This window comes from Podarcis muralis, chromosome 16, assembly GCF_964188315.1.
Source record: "Podarcis muralis chromosome 16, rPodMur119.hap1.1, whole genome shotgun sequence".
Lineage (NCBI taxonomy): Eukaryota > Metazoa > Chordata > Lepidosauria > Squamata > Lacertidae > Podarcis > Podarcis muralis.
This window is the reverse complement of record NC_135670.1, coordinates 491,050-511,031: the sequence shown is the minus strand read 5'-3', so window position 1 is coordinate 511,031 and position 19,982 is coordinate 491,050. Positions and strand designations below refer to the sequence as shown.

At 49.3% G+C, this 19,982-nt stretch overlaps 1 protein-coding gene across 1 annotated transcript; it reads right to left on the bottom strand.

The window, feature by feature from the left end:
* Nucleotides 1-5,478: 5,478 nt before the first annotated feature.
* Nucleotides 5,479-15,196, bottom strand: LOC114587230 (SLAM family member 5-like). Its single transcript, XM_028711281.2, has 4 exons — nucleotides 14,619-15,196; nucleotides 13,047-13,370; nucleotides 8,007-8,264; nucleotides 5,479-6,481 (listed from the first exon to the last, which is right to left on the bottom strand). Exons 1-4 carry the CDS (start codon nucleotides 14,668-14,670, stop codon nucleotides 6,291-6,293), a joined length of 825 nt encoding a protein of 274 aa, XP_028567114.2. The 5' UTR covers nucleotides 14,671-15,196; the 3' UTR covers nucleotides 5,479-6,290.
* Between the last annotated feature and the right edge of the window lie 4,786 nt (nucleotides 15,197-19,982).

Genomic DNA, 19,982 nt, shown 5'->3' with positions numbered 1-19,982 from the left:
AGACATTTTAAATTGCCCACCCTGGAGTCCAAGACCACCCCCAGAAACATCATACCTACATCACAGAAAGGGCGGTCTACAACAGAAATCTGAGTGCGTTGTTTATCTCCTATCTGGCAGGTTACTTGTTAATGCTCACTTGATTGGATACCCTGGGGAACCTGGCCTGTCTTTTGTAATGATAAATACTTAGTTCCTGAGCCAGGACACAGGCTCACCCTATTCATACACAGACAGACTTAAGACAGGATTTGTGAAGGAAAAGGCAATGGGGAGGCTTTTCCATTTTCCTTGACCTTGCAGAGAAAACATTTGGTCAGTTTGGGAGCCAAAATGGCTCCAGGGCTGCCCTCCTGTGCTGCCTCAGACATGTGGCCCATACATTTATGTATGTGTTTGCCTGGCAAATCCATTAACATTTATCTCTCTCATATATATATATATATATATATATATATATATATATATATATAACTTCAATATAAAGCTGAGATTGCATTGCAACGGGTTGGACTGGATGACCCTTGGGGTCCCTTAAACTCCATGATTCTGTGATAAGTGCAATCAATCAATAGTGGTGGGATTTAGGTGCGATCCACCCATCCATCGAAAAAGGCAAGATACGAATGCAATCAATCAATTGAAAATGGAGGCATTAGAATGCAGTCAATGCAAGCCAGCGGACACAGCCAGATCCCTCCGGCCTGAAGTCCCTCCTGGTTCCAGAGCAGCTGTCCTGGGAGATCTTGTATTTCGACAGTCTTTCAGGAAGCGACAGGATCCTGGCGTGCCACTCAGCCAGCGGGAGAATCTACCCAGAAACTGCCGTTTTATTTTCTGTCTGCTCGGGTTTATTTTTAGCTCTGTTCCCATGCCGAGCCCAGCAGGGCCGCGGGGCGGGCAGCGAGCTCACTCAGCCCCCGGCAGGATGGGGATTTTGACAGGCCTCCGCCGTGGCTGCTTGGGCTTCCTTGCCGGTTCTCCAGTCTCGGGGGCAGATGTTTGGGGTGGGGGGGCTTTTGAGGGGTGGGGGCTGCGCAGAAAGAAAAGGGGTCACGGATGGGGCAGCCTGGCAGAGCCAGATGGAGCAAGGGTGAGTCGGTTCATTTAAAAGACATTTTGTGGCGTCAGAGAGTTGGAAGGGACCCTGAGGGTCATCCAGTCCAACCCCCGGGAGCCACAGATTCGTGAAAACTCTTTTCATTTTAAAAAGAAGATAAAACCCATTAACGGAGAAATCTGATGCTTCCTTGGACAAAAAACAAGGACACCAGCCAGGAATACCAGAGCAAAACAGCAGCCAGTCAGCTTGGTCTTGATTGAAGACTGTCAAGACAGGACTCCCACCTGCCACCAGGTGGAACAAGATGGAAGCCCCATACAAAAGAGAACCCAAACTTTTATTAGCTGCTCATCCCCATGTTACACCCCCCCCAACTACATCACTCATACATCATGGTTACGTCATGAAAGGGGAGGTCTGGCGGCCGTAATCTGAGCACCCTGGTCCCTGCCCCATGGTTCCCCTTGCCCTCCACCAAACGCCCATCAAGTGAAACAAAAGAGATCTTTACATTTCCCTGTTTCCCAGCCAAGTTCATCCCACCCTTTTGCCTTCATCTGGGTTTGCTATTTCTGGAACGGCTACCTGTCTGGCACTCAGGTATCAGGATGCAAGGGATTCTCACTCAGGCAGAGGGGCTGCTGAGGAGCTGAGCTCACATGTCTATAGGAATTTCTGAAGTTTTCCCAGTGAGCCAGTACACAGATACATTGATCAGTGAATTCTTACATTTGGTATCATGCAGCAAAGGCCCTTTGAATAGATAGGAAGAAACTGTGATGAAGTGTTTTGTGGGGACAAGTCACAAAAGTGATGGTGCTGGTTTTGGTAGTGGGCTGCATGTGCAAGATATCAGCTGGAGGGGCAACACCCCCCCCCCCAACCTATACATAAATTTCTGCAACAAACCCCAAAATGACGCCGTTCAGTGTTTTGGCACTCGATGCCAATGTCGCTTAGAGACTTTTGCATTCATTGTCCAGAGCAATCCTGGCTGGGCAAGAACAGGCATCTTTGGAAATAATTAGGAAGAAAATGCAGGTGGTCAACTCCGAACCTCACCCACCCTCCAGACGGTTAAAGAGAGGAAAGGGAAACCGGATGCTTAAGGAAGGCACCTCCTGGGTGGGAATATTGCTGAGGCGATGGCAGCCCTGTAAGATGGACTGGGGGACAGGAGATTCCTCGGTTTGGAGGGACGGGAGACTTCGCTGCCCCTCTGCTATATTTTCTCATCTTTTTTTTAAAAGAAGAATAATACTTTATTTAGAATTCAACAATAACAAAGGGGAAAAGCCCACAGTAATTGTTACATCAATTCATTACAATTAACCGATTTTAACAATACATAAATAGTGATAGAAACGTTACACAACATCACTTTTAACTTACTGCAGTTTTCATATTACGCTTTTATCTCTTTCTTAACGAATCAAAATGAGAAAGACCAAGAAAGGAGGCACAAAAAGGAAAAGAGAAAAGGAAGAAGAAAAAGGGGGGAAAGAAAGAAGGGAAAAAACCCCACACAAAATAAACACATTTGATATAAATCTATATTATTTTCTCATCTAGGGCATGTTCCGGGTGGAGTCGCTGCTGCTGCTGCTGTTTCCCAGCCAATGCTGCCACCTAGAGGCCAGCAAAAGGGCTGCAGCCTCCTTGGCCCAACTGAGCTGCAGTGCTCCTCTCTGGCCACTCTTGCAGGAGGCGCTGTAGAGCCACAAACAACCAAGCCCTCCCCTCCTTCAGTTTGGACAGCACACAGAGAGAGACTGACTCTGGCTCAGGCCAGACTGGCCATTCGGGATCCAGGTCCTTCCCCCCCCAACGCGTCTCAGGAGTGCAGGAAAGCTGCTTTATAGCAAGCTCCATTGCCTCACCTAGCCCAGGGCTGCCCACACGGACCGGCAGCAGTTCTCCAAGGTTGCAGGCAGGGGGCATTTTCGGACCTGCCTGGAGATGCTGCCAGTGGGGATTGAAGCTGGGGCCTTCTGCATGCCCAGCAGGTGCCCTGTCCCTGAGTTATGCCTCTTCCTGTTTATGTCACCCCAATAATGATGATGATGATGATGATAATAATAATAATAATAATAATAATAATAATAATAATAATAATAATAATAATGTTTATTTATACCCTGCCCTCCCCAGCCAAGACCGGGCTCAGGGCGGATAACACCAGATATAAAACGATTGAAATACAACTTAAAAAACAAGATTAAAAGACAACATTAAAATGCAGCCTCATTTCAGCAGAAACTCAAAAACTTTTTTGGGGATGAAAACGTCAAGTCTTCACCAAGGCCAACTATCCAGACTGGTCCAACGTGGGCCAGAAAGCATGATTATGCAGAAGCATGAGGACTAGCGCCTTTGTTTTTTAGGGGGACAGAGGAAGTGGCCTCCTCGTCAGCCAGACCTCTGCCTGGAGGTGTGACTTCAGGGACTGGGCCTTCTGCGCACCAGATTCTGCTGCATAGAAAAAAAGACAGAGCTTCATTTCCTAATTACGCCTTGCTTCGTTACATACGCCTCAGCAGTACCCGTTTCCCAGCCAACCGTGTTTTATGGCAAACCACCCTCCTTCCTTCTTTGTTTTGTTTCCTTCTGGGCTTTTGGGAAAATGCCTTGGTAAAAAAATAAAATTGGTTAGGGGGAGTTTCTGGAGAGAGTTGTTGAGCCTTCAGGGGTGCCGCTCCCTCCTCTCTGAGTAGCGCATCAACACAGGCTCAGGTCTGTGGAGGGCGAAATGATCTGTTTATGAAAAATATGGACCCCTCTTTCGTTAAAGCCGTTGCCAACAAAAATGCATGGAACCACACAGTTACAAACGGGCGTCAATTAAACATGGAAGGGTGTCTCAATTGCTTGCAGAGGCCTGGCAGAATAGGAAAGTTTTCCACAAGCTTTTAAAAGTTGGAAGGCGCCTATCGAATCTCCAGTTGCAGAGAGTTCCGCAGGGCTGAGCCAATGACTCTCAAGGCTCAGTTCCTTGTTGCCTCACGGATTCATGGAATGAGCAAATCCTGTGGATGATCTCAGTGACGGAACTGCGATATAAGGATTCAGACTGTCCCCGCAGTACCTTGGACCTAAGATGCTCAGGGTTTTGTGAATTAACGTCTCTTGAGAATGGATTTCCTTGCAAAGCGTTAGGCAGAAAAAGCCCTTACAACTTTCTACAGACCTTTGGTGGTTTTGATTTCATTTTAGCGAAACCGGGAGCCAGGGCAGTGTTGCAATTGCCCAGGGGGAGAGGGAAGAAAACTAAATGAAACATTGTTACGTATCTGTTTCATGTAATTTAGACACCGCTCTTGACTGTAAAACAACCAAAACCCTCAAAGCAGTTTACAAGCAATAAAATTCTCAGTAAAACAACTCCTTAAAAACATTCAAAAAATTAAAACCAACAACAGATTAGAACACATGCCAACATTCTACATATCTGGACGAAACAATAATGTTTTTAGCGGGTGCCGAAAAGAGTCCAGTTGAAAGCATCTGTCTGGTGTCAAGAGGTGGGGAGTTCCAAAGTTTAGCTGCTGCCACACTAAGCAATTGAATTCTTACAAATTCAGAACAGGTATGATGTGGCCCCAGGAGCAGTGCCAGTTCCGCCCATTGAAGCAGTCATGGATGGGGTAATAATGGCACAAGCTTATGCATGTCTACTCAGAAGTAAGCCCTACTATGTTCCAATCATGGCGCTTCCTCCCAGGTAAAGCCTGTATATAGGGCCACAGCACAAGGGGGCCGGTCTCCGAAACAGCCACAGATTCCACACTCCCCAGTCTTGTCCCTATGTGCTGAGAAGCAAGTGGCGTGGAGTTCCATAGGGCCTGGAAATGGCGCCTAGCATTGTGGCTTAATACAGCATGACTCTGGAAAGGGTGGAAGAATAAGAGGTAGCTCAGGGACAGTGCCTCTGCCTGAAATCCCAGAGAGCCGTTGCTGCCAGTCCGTGTGGGCCACCTTGAGCTAGGTAGGCCCAGGGCCTGACTCTGCATAAGGCATCTCCCTCTGCTCCAAGCGTCAGCTGTGGGACAGACCATCAACTTTGACCGTGATTCTGTTCCTCTTTGCTGGAAATTGGGATAAGAGCGTGCTTTTTGGGGGGGGGCTACCCAGAATTTATTTGGGAGGAGGTGTGTGATTGCACACTGCCCAGCAATCTGTTGAGTGTTCGATTTAGCTGGGGTCAGGCTGGATGACCCCAGGGGGGTTGGACTTGATGGCATTGGGGTTCCCCACCCCCCAAACCTTCAGATCTATGACCCTTTCCTTCCAGCTGACTTGTAAGGTAGCCTTGAGGGTGAAACTGGCAGAGAGAGGGGTCCTGTTGTTGCAGGAAACCCCCCCCCCCCACATCATTCAGTTTGTACAAACACACCACACACACACACACACACACACACACAAAAGACATAAGCAATGTTTCTGTTATAAATTCATAGAAAATCAACCATACATCGGATTTACACCGTTCCACTTTTATTTGACTCCATGAAGGAAGGACTACAAAATGGGGAGTGTTTGATACAGGGCAGCCATAATCCCTTGAGCATCCCAGCACATCCACAGGAGCCCTGCCCAGTTGCTATGCCAACCCTGGTGGTCCTAGACAGAAGACCATCAAGATCACAAAGAACTTGCATATGGGAGTGGATTCAGCACAGACTGGAACAAAGGACAATAATCAGCTCTTCCCTCTGGGGGCAGGAAACTGCAAACTCCCCTCTGTCACCTGGAAAGTATTCATGGGGAGGGGGAAAGGGGGAACCAGCCAGGTGACAGGACACTCAGGTTACCACCACAACTCCTCCCTCAACCCCTCCTTTTTTGTGATGTAGTTGTGATGTAGTCTTAGAGGTGTAGTTTGGGGGATTAGTAACTAATAAAAGTTGGGGTCTCCTTTTGTTCTGGACTTCCATTTTGCTTCATCTTGTTGCGGGTGGGAGTCCTGTCGCGACAGTATCCAATAAAGGCCAAGCCTACAGGCTGCTGTTTTGCTCCAAGTTATCCTGGTTGGTGTCTTTGTTTTTGTCCAAGGGAGCCCTCGGATTTCTCCGTTAACACTGTTTAGCTGGGAGAAAGAAGCCCCGGTGAGCTCAAATGCTGCCGACTCCCGGAAGACTGGAAATAATGTTTGGAGACTTTGGGGCGGGTGGGAAGCAGCGGCAAACTTGGCCCTCGCCTTTTCTGAGGAATCGTTTCCGTGTGGACATTAATTCACGTAGTCCATTTCATAATTGGCTTCTTCAAAGTGGACGACTTCGTAGTCCACGTCTGTCCGTTCCTTTGAGACAGTGTATTGTGCGGATTTGGCTTTCTTGAAGTGATGATAATAGAGGAGGAAGAGGGGGACGGGCGTGAGGATGATTTTGGCAACCCAGTAGCAGAGCACCACGAAAAGTCCTGCGGAAGGGAGAGGGAGAGAGGTAATTGTTTCATGTTTGTTTATTGGGAAATCACATAAACTAATTTAGCCCCAAACCACAAACTCTCCCAAGTGCTGTGCAAAGAGAGGAGGCAAAGGATTGGCTTAAAACCACCAATATAAGGACGTGGGAAGAGCGTGCAGGATCAGACCCATCCAGCCAAGCATCCTAATCTCTCAGGGACCGGATACTCCTAAGGACCTAGGACTCTGGATAGACTGCTCCTGCACCTGGAGTTTCCACAAGAAGACAGGAAGAGCCTGGCTGCTGCCGGATCAGGCCGAAGGGGGCCCATCCAGGCCAGCCTCCTCACCAGGTGCCCCAAAGGGAAGCTAGTGGCAGGATCCGAGCACAAGAGCAACTCTCTCCCTCCTGCAATTTCTAGCAACTGGCATTCAGAACACTGCTGCCTCCAGTTGTGGCCAGTCGCCCTCCATAGCCCTCTCCTCCTCCATGAATTTGCCCAGTCCTCTTTTAAATCCATCCAAGTCGGTGGCCATTGCTGTCCAGTGGGAGGGAGTTCCATAGGTTAACTCTGTGCTGCTGTGAAGAAAGACTTTCTTTTATCCTAAGGAAATAAGCAGTTGGTCCCTTACCTCTCTCGCCCTGACCTCGCCACTGTGATCCACACGACAGTCACCTCCAGACTTGATTAGTGCAACTCGCTCTACGTGGGGCTGCCCTTGAGACTGACCCAGAAACTCCAGCGGGTGCAGAATGCCGCAGCGAGACTCCTTGCAGGGTCTTCGCTGGGAGATCACATTCACCCGGTGCTATACCAGCTGCACTGGCTCCCGGTGGAGTACAGGATCAGGTTTAAGGTGCTGGTTTTAACCTTCAAAGCCCTATACGGCCTAGGACCCTCATACCTACAGGACCGCCTCTCCTGGTATGTCCCACAGAGGAACTTATGGTCATCAAATAAAAACATTTTGGAGGTCCTGAGTCAAAGAGAGGTTAGGCTGGCCTCAGCCAGAGCCAGGGCTTTTTCGGCTGTGGCCCCGATCTGGTGGAACGCTCTGTCCCAAAAGACGAGGGCCCTGCGGAACCTGACATCTTCCCGCAGGGACTGCCGCAGGCCTTTGGCCAAGGCACAGTCTGACCCCTCCTTCGTTAATCCTCACAGAATGGTTGTCATTAATTTGATTCTGAATTGATTTTAGAATGAATTGATTTTAGAATGCTGTGTTACTTTTATTGTTGTTAGCTGCTCTGAGCCCGGCTTCAGCTGGGGAGGGCGGGATATAAATAAAATTTTACCATTATTATTATTTTATTATCCATCCTGAGTCTGCCAATGGTCAACTTCCTTGGATGCCCATGAATTCTAGTTTTAGGAGGGAAGGAGAAAACCTTTCCTCTCTCTGCTTTCTCCATGCCAGGCATTATTTTAGGAACTTCTGCCGTGTCCCTTGCATCGTAGGGGGTTGGTCTAGATGACCCTCGGGGTCCCCTCCCAACTCTACCGTTCTTTGATTCTGCGATTCCCTGAAGGCATTTACCTGAAGCCTTGACCCCGCAGTCTTCGTAGGGAGAGATGTCCCGTCTCACCTGGACCCCAAGAGCCTTCGCGCCGCATGAGTAGGACTGATGCGCATCTGTGGGGCTCATGACGAGGTCGAGTCGGCTGCTTTGGGAAAGTGGGGCCCCCGTCGCCGTGAGAGTCCAGTTGTAGGTCACGTTGGCCATCTTCCCAGCCCCCAACTCGCAGAACAAAGTGCAGGAGCTGATCTCCCACCACGTTTTGGTGATGTTGATGCCTGCAGAGGGGCAGGGAAAGGTGGGGGGGGGGAGATGGGCAAGAATTGGGGGGCAGAGAAAGAAGCACGTCATTCTATTCCCTCCCCAACCCTTTATGGGACGGAATCTGGCCATAGTGAGCCAACTGTGTGTTGCAGCAGCAAAAAAGGCTAAGGCTATTCTAAGCTGCCTCATCAGAAGTCTAGTGCCCAGATCAAGTGGTAGCACTACTGTATTCTGCCTTGGTCAGACCCCACCTGGAATATTGCGTCCATTTTGGGGCTCCTCAGTTTGAGGAGGATATTGAAAAGCTGGAAGGTGTGCAGAGGAGGGCGACTGAGATGGTCAAGGGTCTGGAAACGAAGCCTTATGAGGAACAGTTGAGAGAGCTGGAGAAGATATGATAATCTTGATTCTCATTGTCCCTTGCAGAACAACAAAATTAAAAAAATCTACATCAGACATTCTAAAACCAACAAGCCTGCTATCCCAGCCTAGTTAGCCCCCTAAAAACTCTGATACCCCATTTTTAAATACAATATACTCCCATAGAGGCACCTTACACTGCATTTAAAACCAAAATTGCATTTGGATAGAAACTGTTTCTCAGGCGCCTAGTCCTGGCCTTTATAACCCTGCACCTTCTTCCAGAAGGCAGAAGCTGAAAGAGATCATTTCCGGGGTGCGCACTATCCCGCGCGATCTCTGCCGCTTTCTTATGGCACCTGGCAGCATAGATTTGATCCAAGGTGGGAAGAGTGCACCCAATTATTCTCTCCGCAGTCTTCACAACCCTGGATAGCATTGTTTTTCCCCTGACCATGCAGCTCCCAAACCACACCCACAGACCATAAGTTAATACACTCTGAACAGTACAATGGTAAAATGCCATCAAGAGGTCCTTGGAGAGATTGTTTTTCCGGAGGATTCTCAGAAAATATAACCTCAGCTGTGCTCTCTTCAGGAGACGGAGAGGAGATTTGATGGCCATCTTCAAATATCTCAAGGGTCATCCCGTGGAAGACAGAGCAGGCTTGTTTTCTTCTGCTCCGGAGGGCAGGACCCCAGCCGACACATTCAAATTTCAAGAAACAAGATTTTGAAGAAACTAGGAAGAACTTTCTGCCAGTGGGGCTGCTTGACAGCAGAAGGTGGCGGGCGCTCCTTCCCTGGAGGTTTTTGAGCAGAGGCTGGATGGGCATTTGTGAGAGATGCGTGAATTGCAATTCCTGCTTTGCAGGGGGGCTGGACTAGATGACTCCTGGGGTAATATTATTATTATTATTATTATTATTATTATTATTATTACCCCGCCAATCTTGCTGGGTTTCCCCAGCCATGCTTCCAACCGAATATTAAAGACAACACAGCGTCAGACATTTAAAACTTCCCTAAACAGGGCTGCCTTCAGTTGTCTTCTAAAAGTAAAATAGATGTTTATTTCCTTGACATCTGCTGGGAGGGCGTTCCACAGCTCTCAGGTGCCACCACTGAGAAGGCCCTCTGCCTGGTTCCCTGTAACTTGGCTTCTCACAATGAGGGAACCACCAGAAGGCCCTCAGAGCTGGACCTCAATGTCTGGGCTGAATGATGGGGTGGAGACGCTCCTTCAGGTCTCCTGGACCAAGGCCGTTTAGGGCTTTAAAGGTCAGCACCAACACTTTGAATTGTGCTCGGAAACGTACTGGGAGCTAATGTAGGTCTTTCAAGACCGGTGTTATGTGGTCTCGGCAGCCGCTCCCAGTCACCAGTCTGGCTGCCACATTCTGGATTAGTTGTAGTTTCTGGGTCACCTTCCAAGTTAGCCCCACGTAGAGTGCATTGCAGTAGTCCAAGTGGGAGATAACCAGAGCATGCACCACTCTGGTGAGACAGTCTGTGGGCAGATAGGGTCTCAGCCTGCGTACCAGATGGAGCTGCCCTGGACACAGAATTGACCTGCGCCTCCATGGACAGCTGTGAGTCCAAAATGACTCCCAGGCTGCGCACCTGGTCCTTCAGGGGCACAGTGACCCCATTCAGGACCAGGGAATCCCCCACACCCGCCCGCCCCCTGTCCCCCCAAAACACTAATTCTGTCTTGTCAGGATTCAACCTCAATCCCTTAGCGGCCATCCATCCTCCAACTGCTCCAGACACTCACACAGGACCTTCACCGCCTTCGCTGGTTCCGATTTAAGAGAGAGGTAGAGCTGGGTGGCCTTAGAAGGGTAATGGGGGCATTCTTGGAGGGGGAGGGGGCTCTGTTCTGCCTCTGGAGTTGGAGGCAGCAAGGCTCCCCAATGTCCCTTCTGGAAACTGCAGGAGGGGGGAGCTGGTCTTGCTGGTCGTGAATCCTGCACGATGGTTTCCCTTTGAGGCAACTGGCTGGCCACTGTGAAGACAGGAGGCTGCACCAGGTGGGCCACGGCCTTAATATTCTGGCGCAACGTTGCAATGCGACCGTTGATTGGCTTCCTCTCAAGAACCTGGAAGTTTGACTCAGCGAGTCTTCGTGGAAGAAGAGATCTGAGTCTCTGAGAGGAGCAAGCTGGTTTCTTATCAACAGAGACGCATCTGAGCCCCTCGCAGGAAACCATTTAGCAGCAGGGTAGGGAAGCCTCTCATTGGGCCCTGGGCTCTGCGTTCTTGTCTAAAGATGGTTTTGCTCACACACACCCAGGCATCACACTGCAGGCGGGTCCCCTTTCCTGTTATCTTTCCACTGTATTCTGCTCTGGTCAGACCTCACCTGGAGTACTGTGTCCAGTTCTGGGCACCACAGTTCAAGAAGGACACTGACAAACTGGAACGTGTCCAGAGGAGGGCAACCAAAATGGTCAAAGGCCTGGAAACGATGCCTTATGAGGAACGGCTAAGGGAGCTGGGCATGTTTAGCCTGGAGAAGAGGAGGTTAAGGGGTGATATGATAGCCATGTTCAAATACTGTATATAAAAGGATGTCATATAGAGGAGGGAGAAAGGTTGTTTTCTGCTGCTCCAGAGAAGCGGACACGGAGCAATGGATCCAAACTACAAGAAAGAAGATTCCACCTAAACATTAGGAAGACCTTCCTGACAGTAAGAGCTGTTGGACAGTGGAATTTGCTGCCAAGGAGTGTGGTGGAGTCTCCTTCTTTGGAGGTCTTTAAGCAGAGGCTTGACAACCATATGTCAGGAGTGCTCTGATGGTGTTTCCTGCTTGGCAGGGGGTTGGACTCGATGGCCCTTGTGGTCTCTTCCAACTCTAGGATTCTATGATTCTATGAATCATGCAACTATTTCGGCTAATTGCTTCTCTGAATTGGTATTATTTCCTGAAGTGCGCAGGGATGTCATTGGGGGGGGGGGTGAGGGGCTGCTGCTGGCCCTGGATTCATCTGCAGGATTATTCTTTTTTTGGGGGGGGGGAGGAAAAATAGAGCACTGGAAAGTGGGGAGCAGTGTACTTCCTCCCCTCCCCCAAATAATAGTACATGCACATTTTGCCTTGTGAGAAGACCCACCTAGTGCAGCATCCTGCGCTCACAGTGGCCAAATGTCCCTAGGAACCCAGGAACCCAGATAGACTGCCTCTGGACCTGGAGGTTCCATAAGAACAGAAGAAGAAGGTGCTGGGTCAGGCCAAAGGGGGCCCTCAAGTCTGCCTCCTCTTCTAACAGATGCCTCTTTTAGGAAACCTGCAAGTGGCACCTGGGCACAAGAGCCCTCGCCCCTCCTGCCACCTCCAGCACCTGGTGTTCAGAAGCATCGCTGCCTCCAGCCGTGGGGCAGAGCCTAGCCATTGTGGCTAGTAGCTGTCGATAGCCCTCTCCTCCTCCACGAATTTGTCCAATCCTCTTTTTAAAGCCGCCCAGTTTGGTAGCCATCACTGCCTCCTGCGGAAGGGAGTCCCACAGTTCTAACTACCATATTTTTCACTCCATAAGACACACTTTTTTCTTCCTAAAAAGTAAGGGGAAATGTCTGTGCGTCTTTTGGAGCAAATGTGTGGTCCCTGGAGCCGAATTGCCCAGGGGAGAAAAGCAGATCATGCTTTTCTTTTTTAAAAAAGAGGGAAGTGGGTGTTGAAACAAAGCCGCTGATCAGCAAGTGATCAGGGAGGGAGATAAGGGAGGCTAGCGATAAAGGAGGCTGCCTGGGAGGCGGGAGGTAAAAGCCCATGGATCCTCAGGATTTTTGCATTGGGTCACCCCAAATTCACCATGAGATCACATAGCATGTCCATGGCTACAGCCTGCACCAAAAAACACCCACACCCACTGTTTCCTGGGGCCACAATGGTGCAAAAACATGGTTACAAAGCATGGGTCCACATGGATCCTCAGGATTTTTGCATTCGGCTACCCCAAACTCACTGTCAAATCACATGTCTGTGGCCACAGCATGAACCACAAAAATCATACATCCACTGTTTCGTTCAGAATATTTTTTTTCTTGTTTTCCTCCCCTAAAAACTAGGTGTGTCTTATGGTCAGGTGCGTCTTATGGAGTGAAAAATATGTGCTGCATGAAGAAGAACTTTATTTTGCCAGTCCCGAATCAAGTGGCTGTCTCTGTAGCCCAAGATAAAGACCCCACATCCTCGATAATGCCCCTTATTTTTCCAACCCATGAGCTGATTCTCTCTAACACCAACTTTTCTCTAAACTACTCCTCCTGGCAACATTTCCCTGTAGATCTACTGGTGCCACAAATAGCAACTCCCATTCGGAGTGACCCCCGCATTGCAGGGGGTTTGGACCCTTGGGACTCCCACCCAACGCTACATTTCTACGATCCTACGGTTCCCGAGGAAGCCTTGCTGTGCCCTCAGAACTTACGAAATATGAATAGTGTGTAATTTTTTAAGATGGTCTCGTGGGGGACGACTCCCATGACGACTTCGTAGGGTCCACCGTCTGCCAGGGTCAAGTTGCGTATTTGCAAGACATTGTTCTCCTTGGAGTAGTTCACTCTCCCAGAATACTCTGCGTCGATGACAAACAAGGGGTGCTGGGGGGTCCACAGAGCCAGTGCCTTCTTCCTCGACAAAGACTTCCAGTTCAAGAAGAGCGTGGAGATGTTCTGGGTGGGAATCTCCAGGGGCAACGTGACGGACTCCCCAAAACCTTCAACGAAGTTCACCCCTCCTGTGTCATCCATCCCTGGGGCAACAAACCAAGAAGGGGCAAGATCAGTGCCGGATTTACATATAAGCTAAACAAGCTGTAGCTTAGGGCCCCACTCTCTTGGGGGCCCCCAAAAAATTTAAAGGAAGAAAAACCTGAATGTACATTTCCAAAATACAGTGGTACCTCGGGGTAAGAACTTAATTCGTTCCGGAGGTCTGTTCTTAACCTGAAACTGTTCTTAACTTGAAGCACCACTTTAGCTAATGGGGCCTCCCGCTGCCGCCACACAATTTCTGTTCTCATCCTGAAGCAAAGTTCTTAACCAGAGGTACTATTTCTGGGCACACTAGCGGAGTGTGTAACCTGAAGTGTCTGTAACCTGAAGCATCTGTAACCTGAAGCGTCTGTAACCCGAGGTACCACTGTATAGGATAAAAAACAAATACAGTGGTACCTCGGGTTACATACGATAACCTTGGTGGTACCTTGGGTTACATATGATATAAGAAAATTTGAAGAAAACTTTTGTTTAAAAAACAGTGAATTTTCTAAATATAGAAAAAAATTAAAAAACTGTCCAGTAGCACCTTAGAGACCAACTAAGTTTGTGTTTGGTATAAGCTAAGTTTGTTCTTGGTATTTGCAAGCACATGAAAGTGTATACCAAGAACAAACTTAGTTGGGCTCTGAGAAGCTTTTATGTTAGATATAAGAGGTGGGGAACTACCAAAAGAAAATAAAAGACTGTTTATGTATGCAACGATGGCAGCGAGAATGCTCCTAGCCCAGAGATGGAAAGAAGTACCGACCTGAGGAGCATGGCAGACCAAACTGATGGAATATGCAGAAATGGCAAGACTGACGGGAAAGATCAGAAACCAGGAAGACCCAAGTATTCTTAAAAGATTGGAATAACTTCTTAATATACTAAAAAGACCACTGTAGACAGTTGAAATCATTGCCAGAGATACAGTGACACTCGTAAAGTGAAATGAACTTTGGTTACTATATATAACAGATGGATAACGGTAAAAGATGCAGGAAAAAAGAAAAAGATGAAATTTTTAGAATTGGAACCCATGGGGGGAGGGAAGGAGGTCTGAAGGTTTGAAAGAATCTTTTCTATTTTTATGTTTTGGAATGGTTACAGTTATTGTGTATAACCTTATGTAAAACTACTGTAATAAAAATATTTTTAGAGAGAGAGAGAGAAAGGCAAGGGTGTTGCATTATGGAGCAGAGAGAGAGAATTTAACTGACAGTCTCCCAGATGTTACTCACTTGCAGCTTGGAAGGTGCAGAGGAGGAGGAGGAAGACCACGAGGGGATCCATGCCAGTCTCTCTGGAGAGATTGGGGCAATGATGATTGATGTGTGAGGAGCCTGGGAAGCTCAGAGGGGCAGCCGCCTCTCCCTCCCCTTTCTGGTCCAAAGCAAGGGGGGGAGTGGCTTCCTCCTGCCCGCCTTCTTGAAGGTCAGGCCAAGGAAGCCAGGGTGGCCCTTGGGGGCATGTGTCCCACACCACAGGGTTGCCAGACGACTCCCTTTGGGCTCTGAGCACCTTCCAGAAAGTGCAAGGAGTGGCCCTTGCTGGTTCTGTGTAACGGAAGAATGAAGGATGAGAGGTTGCAGAAGATGGAGGAGGAGCAGCCAGCCTCGCCTGACGTCACGTCCTTAGGTGTGGCCCCTGGGGGCCCACAGGGCTTGGAGAGGGCCTTGGAGGCAGATCTAAATCCCTGGGCCGTGGGGGGCAAGGTGTCCGTCAATGAGCAGCTTGACACCTGGCAGTTGTGAGGTTGTGCGCACACCATACATCTGAAGCACACTGGAAGCACATTTCGCTCCTCAAAGAATCCCGGGAACTGCAGTTTAAGGGCGCTGGGAATTGTAGCTCTGGGAAGAGTAAGCTGCGGGGCTTGAAATCGAAATGTGTTCATTTGCAAAGCGGCAGAGAAGCATAAAAAGGCTGACCCTTGCAATAATTTGCCAGAGAAATTTTTGCCGCCTGCAGAATCCGCACTCGGCTCTGCAGTCCTACCCACTCGGATGGGCCACTTTGGGTACAGGTGTTGAGCCGAGATGCCAGGGGAACGGTGAGCCTTGCGACGACAACGGCGGGCAGCTGGGCGGAAGGCTTGTTTCCCCCAAGAGTGCTGCCCGCCCCAGAGTGGAGTTTGTGAGTCAACGATGAGGCGACCACAAGCCTCAACTGTCAACCCTTCCTAGCAGAGAGATAAGGAGAGCTCAGGGTCAAGATAAGAGCCAATCTGCCTTGGCATCTGGCCTTGGCATGATTTAAACCCGTCCCTTCACTCGGGTGATTCTCCCCTTTCTGAACCACAAGGAAACCCCCCCCCCCCCCAAATCAAGATATGGGCCCGCTCTGCAGGCAGGGCGGCAAAGATTGCAAAGCAGCCGCTGTCTGAGCTGATCAGGAGAGGATTGCGAGAGGTGGAGGAGGGAGGGGTCTTCTATATTAACCCCCTCCCTCTCGAGAATTAAATGTGATCATGACGTATAGGTGGTGTATCACCCCCGTAAAATTAGCTAAAATGTATAAAATAAGTAATAAATGTTGGGATTGTAAAGAAAATGAGGGAACTTTTTATCATATGTGGTGGGAATGTAAAAAAGTGAAAAACTTCTGGGAAATGATATATAATGAGATGAAAAGGATGTTGAAATATACATTTATTAAGAAACCAGAAGCATTTTTACATGGCATTGTAGGAGATGATATTAATAGACAGGATTGTAAGTTGTTTTTATATGCAACAACAGCAGCAAGAATATTATTGGCACAAAAATGGAAGCAAGAAGAACTACCGACGAAAGAAGAATGGAGGATGAAGTTGATAGACTACGCAGAATTAGATAAATTAACAGGAAGGATTCGAAACCTGCGGGATCAGAGTTTCTTAGAAGACTGGAGTAAATATATGAACTATTTGAAAAGTAACTGTGATGAACAGATTACGCTAGTAGGGCTGCGATAAGTTTTGTAAGGTGAATTATTTGAAATATTGCAAAAAAGACAATGAGGAGAATTATTAGTTAAGGATAATTAAATGTAATATAGAAATTAAGAAATGCATAATAAGTGACAAAGAATGGAAAATCATCAGAGATGTTGATGGAAGTCTAAAAATATTGTATAAGGTGAGAAGTTATGTTGTATGACTGTTGGAACTGATATGTTAAAAAAATAATAAAAATGTATGTGTGCATGTGTGTGTGCATGTGTGTGTGCATGTGTGTGTGTGTGTGTGTGTGTGTGTGTGTGTGTATATATATATGTATATATATATATATGTCAGGGCTGCCCCTGGTCCCAGCTCACAGAGGACCAACGCCAGTCCATTGCTATATTAAATAGTCTTTATTGAAGTTCAGTTTCTCATTTACAGCCACGGCGCGCAGCTCTACGTCTTAAACTCTAGACCGCCGAAGCTCCGTCTGAGTCTCCTCCCCCCAGACACCAGTTTAAGACCCTAGCCTTGCTCCACCTCTTCCTCTGCTCCCTCTTCCTCTGGGTCCGCCTGTCCGCTGGGGTTTTCCCCTTCCTAGACTCTTCTGACGCTGACTCCCCCGAGTCTTCCCCCTCCCTCCGGCGGGCTTTAGGACCTGGTTCCCAATCCGAGCTTCCTGCTGTCCCGCGCGCCTGTACATTTGAACTTGGCGCCCAGCCTGCCACCTTCCTTCTGACCGTTATACTGCTCCTGTCACTGCTTCCCTCTTCGGGGATGCCAGCTGGGCCTGACTCCTCTTCCCTGCTTGCCGGAGGAGACGCTGACTCTGACCTATGGGGCTCTTCCCCCCCACTACGCTCTGGTGGGGAAGTTGGCCCTGATTTCCAGCTACTGCTCTGGGAGTCTCCGCTGGCCCCTTGTTTCTGGTGCGTCCCCCCTGGGACCCCCCTTGCCCTGGCCATCGGCGCCCCCTTCTGGGAATCTTCTGATTCACTGGAGAGGCTCATGGAATCTCTCGGGTCACTGTCATTCTGCCCTCCGCTGCCCTCAGATTCCTCCCCTTCGCTCTCCATTTCCTCTCTCCCCTGCGCCTCTGCTCCTGAGCCCTTGACAATATATATAAGAATTAAATGTGATCATCAAAAGTCTGGGGAATCATAGACTTGTGGAGTTGGGCAGGAACCCCAAGGGGACTCTCCTTCCTTGGAGGTGTTTAAGCAGAGCTCAGACGGCCATCTGTCCTGGAAGCTTGAGCTGAGATTCCTGCATTGCACGGGGTTGGACTGGATGACCTTTGGGGGTCCCAGCTCTTCTGATGTCCTTATGTGGAGGTTTGGCTGTACAGCCCCCGCCCTTTCCAAGCAGGAGGCCTGAGGTTCAGCCCGTGAGGGGATCTCTGGACAAGGCTAGGAAAAAGCTTCCTGCCTGAAGCTCTGGAGAGCTGCTGCTGCTGCTGCCAGTCAGTGTCAGCCACACTGAGCTAGATGGAGCCAGTGAAGCCCCTTCCTCTCCTGCTCACCTTATCAGGTCAGATGAAGGCTGCTCAGATCTGCTACCAATCTGCTAAACGATCGCTGTTGTTTCTCGATTGCGGGGAGCCCTGGGTCCCAACTGAAAGAATAAAATCAGATATGAGAGGCTTGGTTATCTGCTGCAAAGCTGCGAAGGCTGCCAAAGCAGAACCCTCCTTTCCTTCTCGTCTATCTTTGGCTCATAGCACTGGCCGTTGGGGTGGCTTCTGATTTCCTTGGCTCCAAAGCAGCTGGGAGAGAGTTGTACCTGGGCCGCTGGTTTGAGCAATATGCTGGTCCATAAGAACACGAGAAGGAGGGACGCGGGTGGCACTGTGGGTAAAAGCCTCAGCGCCTAGGGCTTGCCGATCGAAAGGTCGGCAGTTCGAATCCCCGCGGCGGGGTGCGCTCCCGTCGTTCGGTCCCAGCGCCTGCCAACCTAGCAGTTCGAAAGCACTCCAGGGTGCAAGTAGATAAATAGGGACCGCTTACTAGCGGGAAGGTAAACGGCGTTCCATGTGCTGCGCTGGCTCGCCAGATGCAGCTTGTCACGCTGGCCACGTGACCCAGAAGTGTCTCCGGACAGCGCTGGCCCCCGGCCTCTTAAGTGAGATGGGCGCACAACCCTAGAGTCTGTCAAGACTGGCCCGTATGGGCAGGGGTACCTTTACCTTTTTAAGAACACGAGAAGAGCCTGAGGAAGGGTTTAACTCTGCTGCGTGACAAAGGACCTTCCAAAGTTCAGCTTCTTCTTTTGAATAGTTTTACAAACATTTATCAGGTCGCCGCTTCCTCGCCTGGGAAACCCAGTCAGATGGGTGGGGTGTAATTATTATTATTATTATTATTATTATTATTATTATTATTATTATCTGAAAGCCCATCTCTCCATCTGCCTTAACTCCAAGCAAAGCCCTCTTCTGCAAGCTGAGCTGAGCCCAAACTCCTCACGTCTCCCCACTTGATGATCCTGCCCCCGCCGATCCCATGTCTAGCAACCACCTCGACATCTTGTGGCAATGAGTCCCCAGGACTCACAGAAATGTGAGCGTAATATCAGGCACCGCCTGGCAAGGGACACGGCTTCTGCTCTTTGCCTTCCATGTGGAAATGCCGGTGTGTGTATTTTCAACGGCTGAGAGATCAGAGCACGTTGTTGGTGCTCGAGGTCTATTGCGGCAGCCTCCATCCTCTTACTTAGGAGGGCACTTGTGGGATTGGTGCCCTCTTAGGCCTTTTTATCCAAACCCCCATGTTGTTCTGCGCCCTCCTTGTGACAGGCAGATGAAAGCGTGTTGCTGTTGCTGTTATCAGCCTGACATCAGCTGTGATCTGCAAAACTTAAGCTTCGCTAAGCTACCCAACAGAGAGAGCTTAAAACACCCTCTTCGAGTTGTAAGCCTTGTGGATTAGTCTACTCTAAAGGGAGATGGCAAACCTAGACAGCATCTTCAAAAGCAGAGACATCACCTTGCCAACAAAGGTCCGTGTGGTTAAAGCTCTGGTTTTCCCAGTCGTGATGTATGGAAGTGAGAGCTGGACCATCAAGAAGGGTGATCTCCGAAGAATTGATGCTTTTGAATTCTGGTGCTGGAGGAGACTCTTGAGAGTCCCATGGACTACAAGAAGATCAAACCGATCCACTCTGAAGGAAATCAGACCTGAGTGCTCACTGGAAGGACAGATCCTGAAGCTGAGGCTCCAAGACTTTGGCCACCTCATGAGAAGAGAAGACTTCCTGGGAAAGACCCTGATGTTGGGAAAGATGGAGGGCACAAGGAGAAGGGGAAGACAGAGGACGAGATGGTTGGACAGTGTTCTTGAAGCTACCAGCATGAGTTTGACCAAACTGCGGGAGGCAGTGGAAGACAGGAGGGCCTGGCGTGCTCTGGTCCAGGGGGTCACGAAGAGGCGGACACCACTAAACGACTCAACAACAACGAAAAGGGAGGTGGCCCTTTGCCTGCTACTTCAGGAGCCAGACGGTGACAGGTCTGAGCATCAGAACACAATAAGCTGGATCAGGCCAAAGGGGGCACATCTAGCCCAGCCTCCTGTCCTCACAGTGGTCAGCCTGATGCCTGTGGGAAGCCCATAATCAGCACCTGAGCGCATGAGCAACTCTCCCCTCCTGCGGTTTCCAGCAACAGGCATTCAGAAGCATG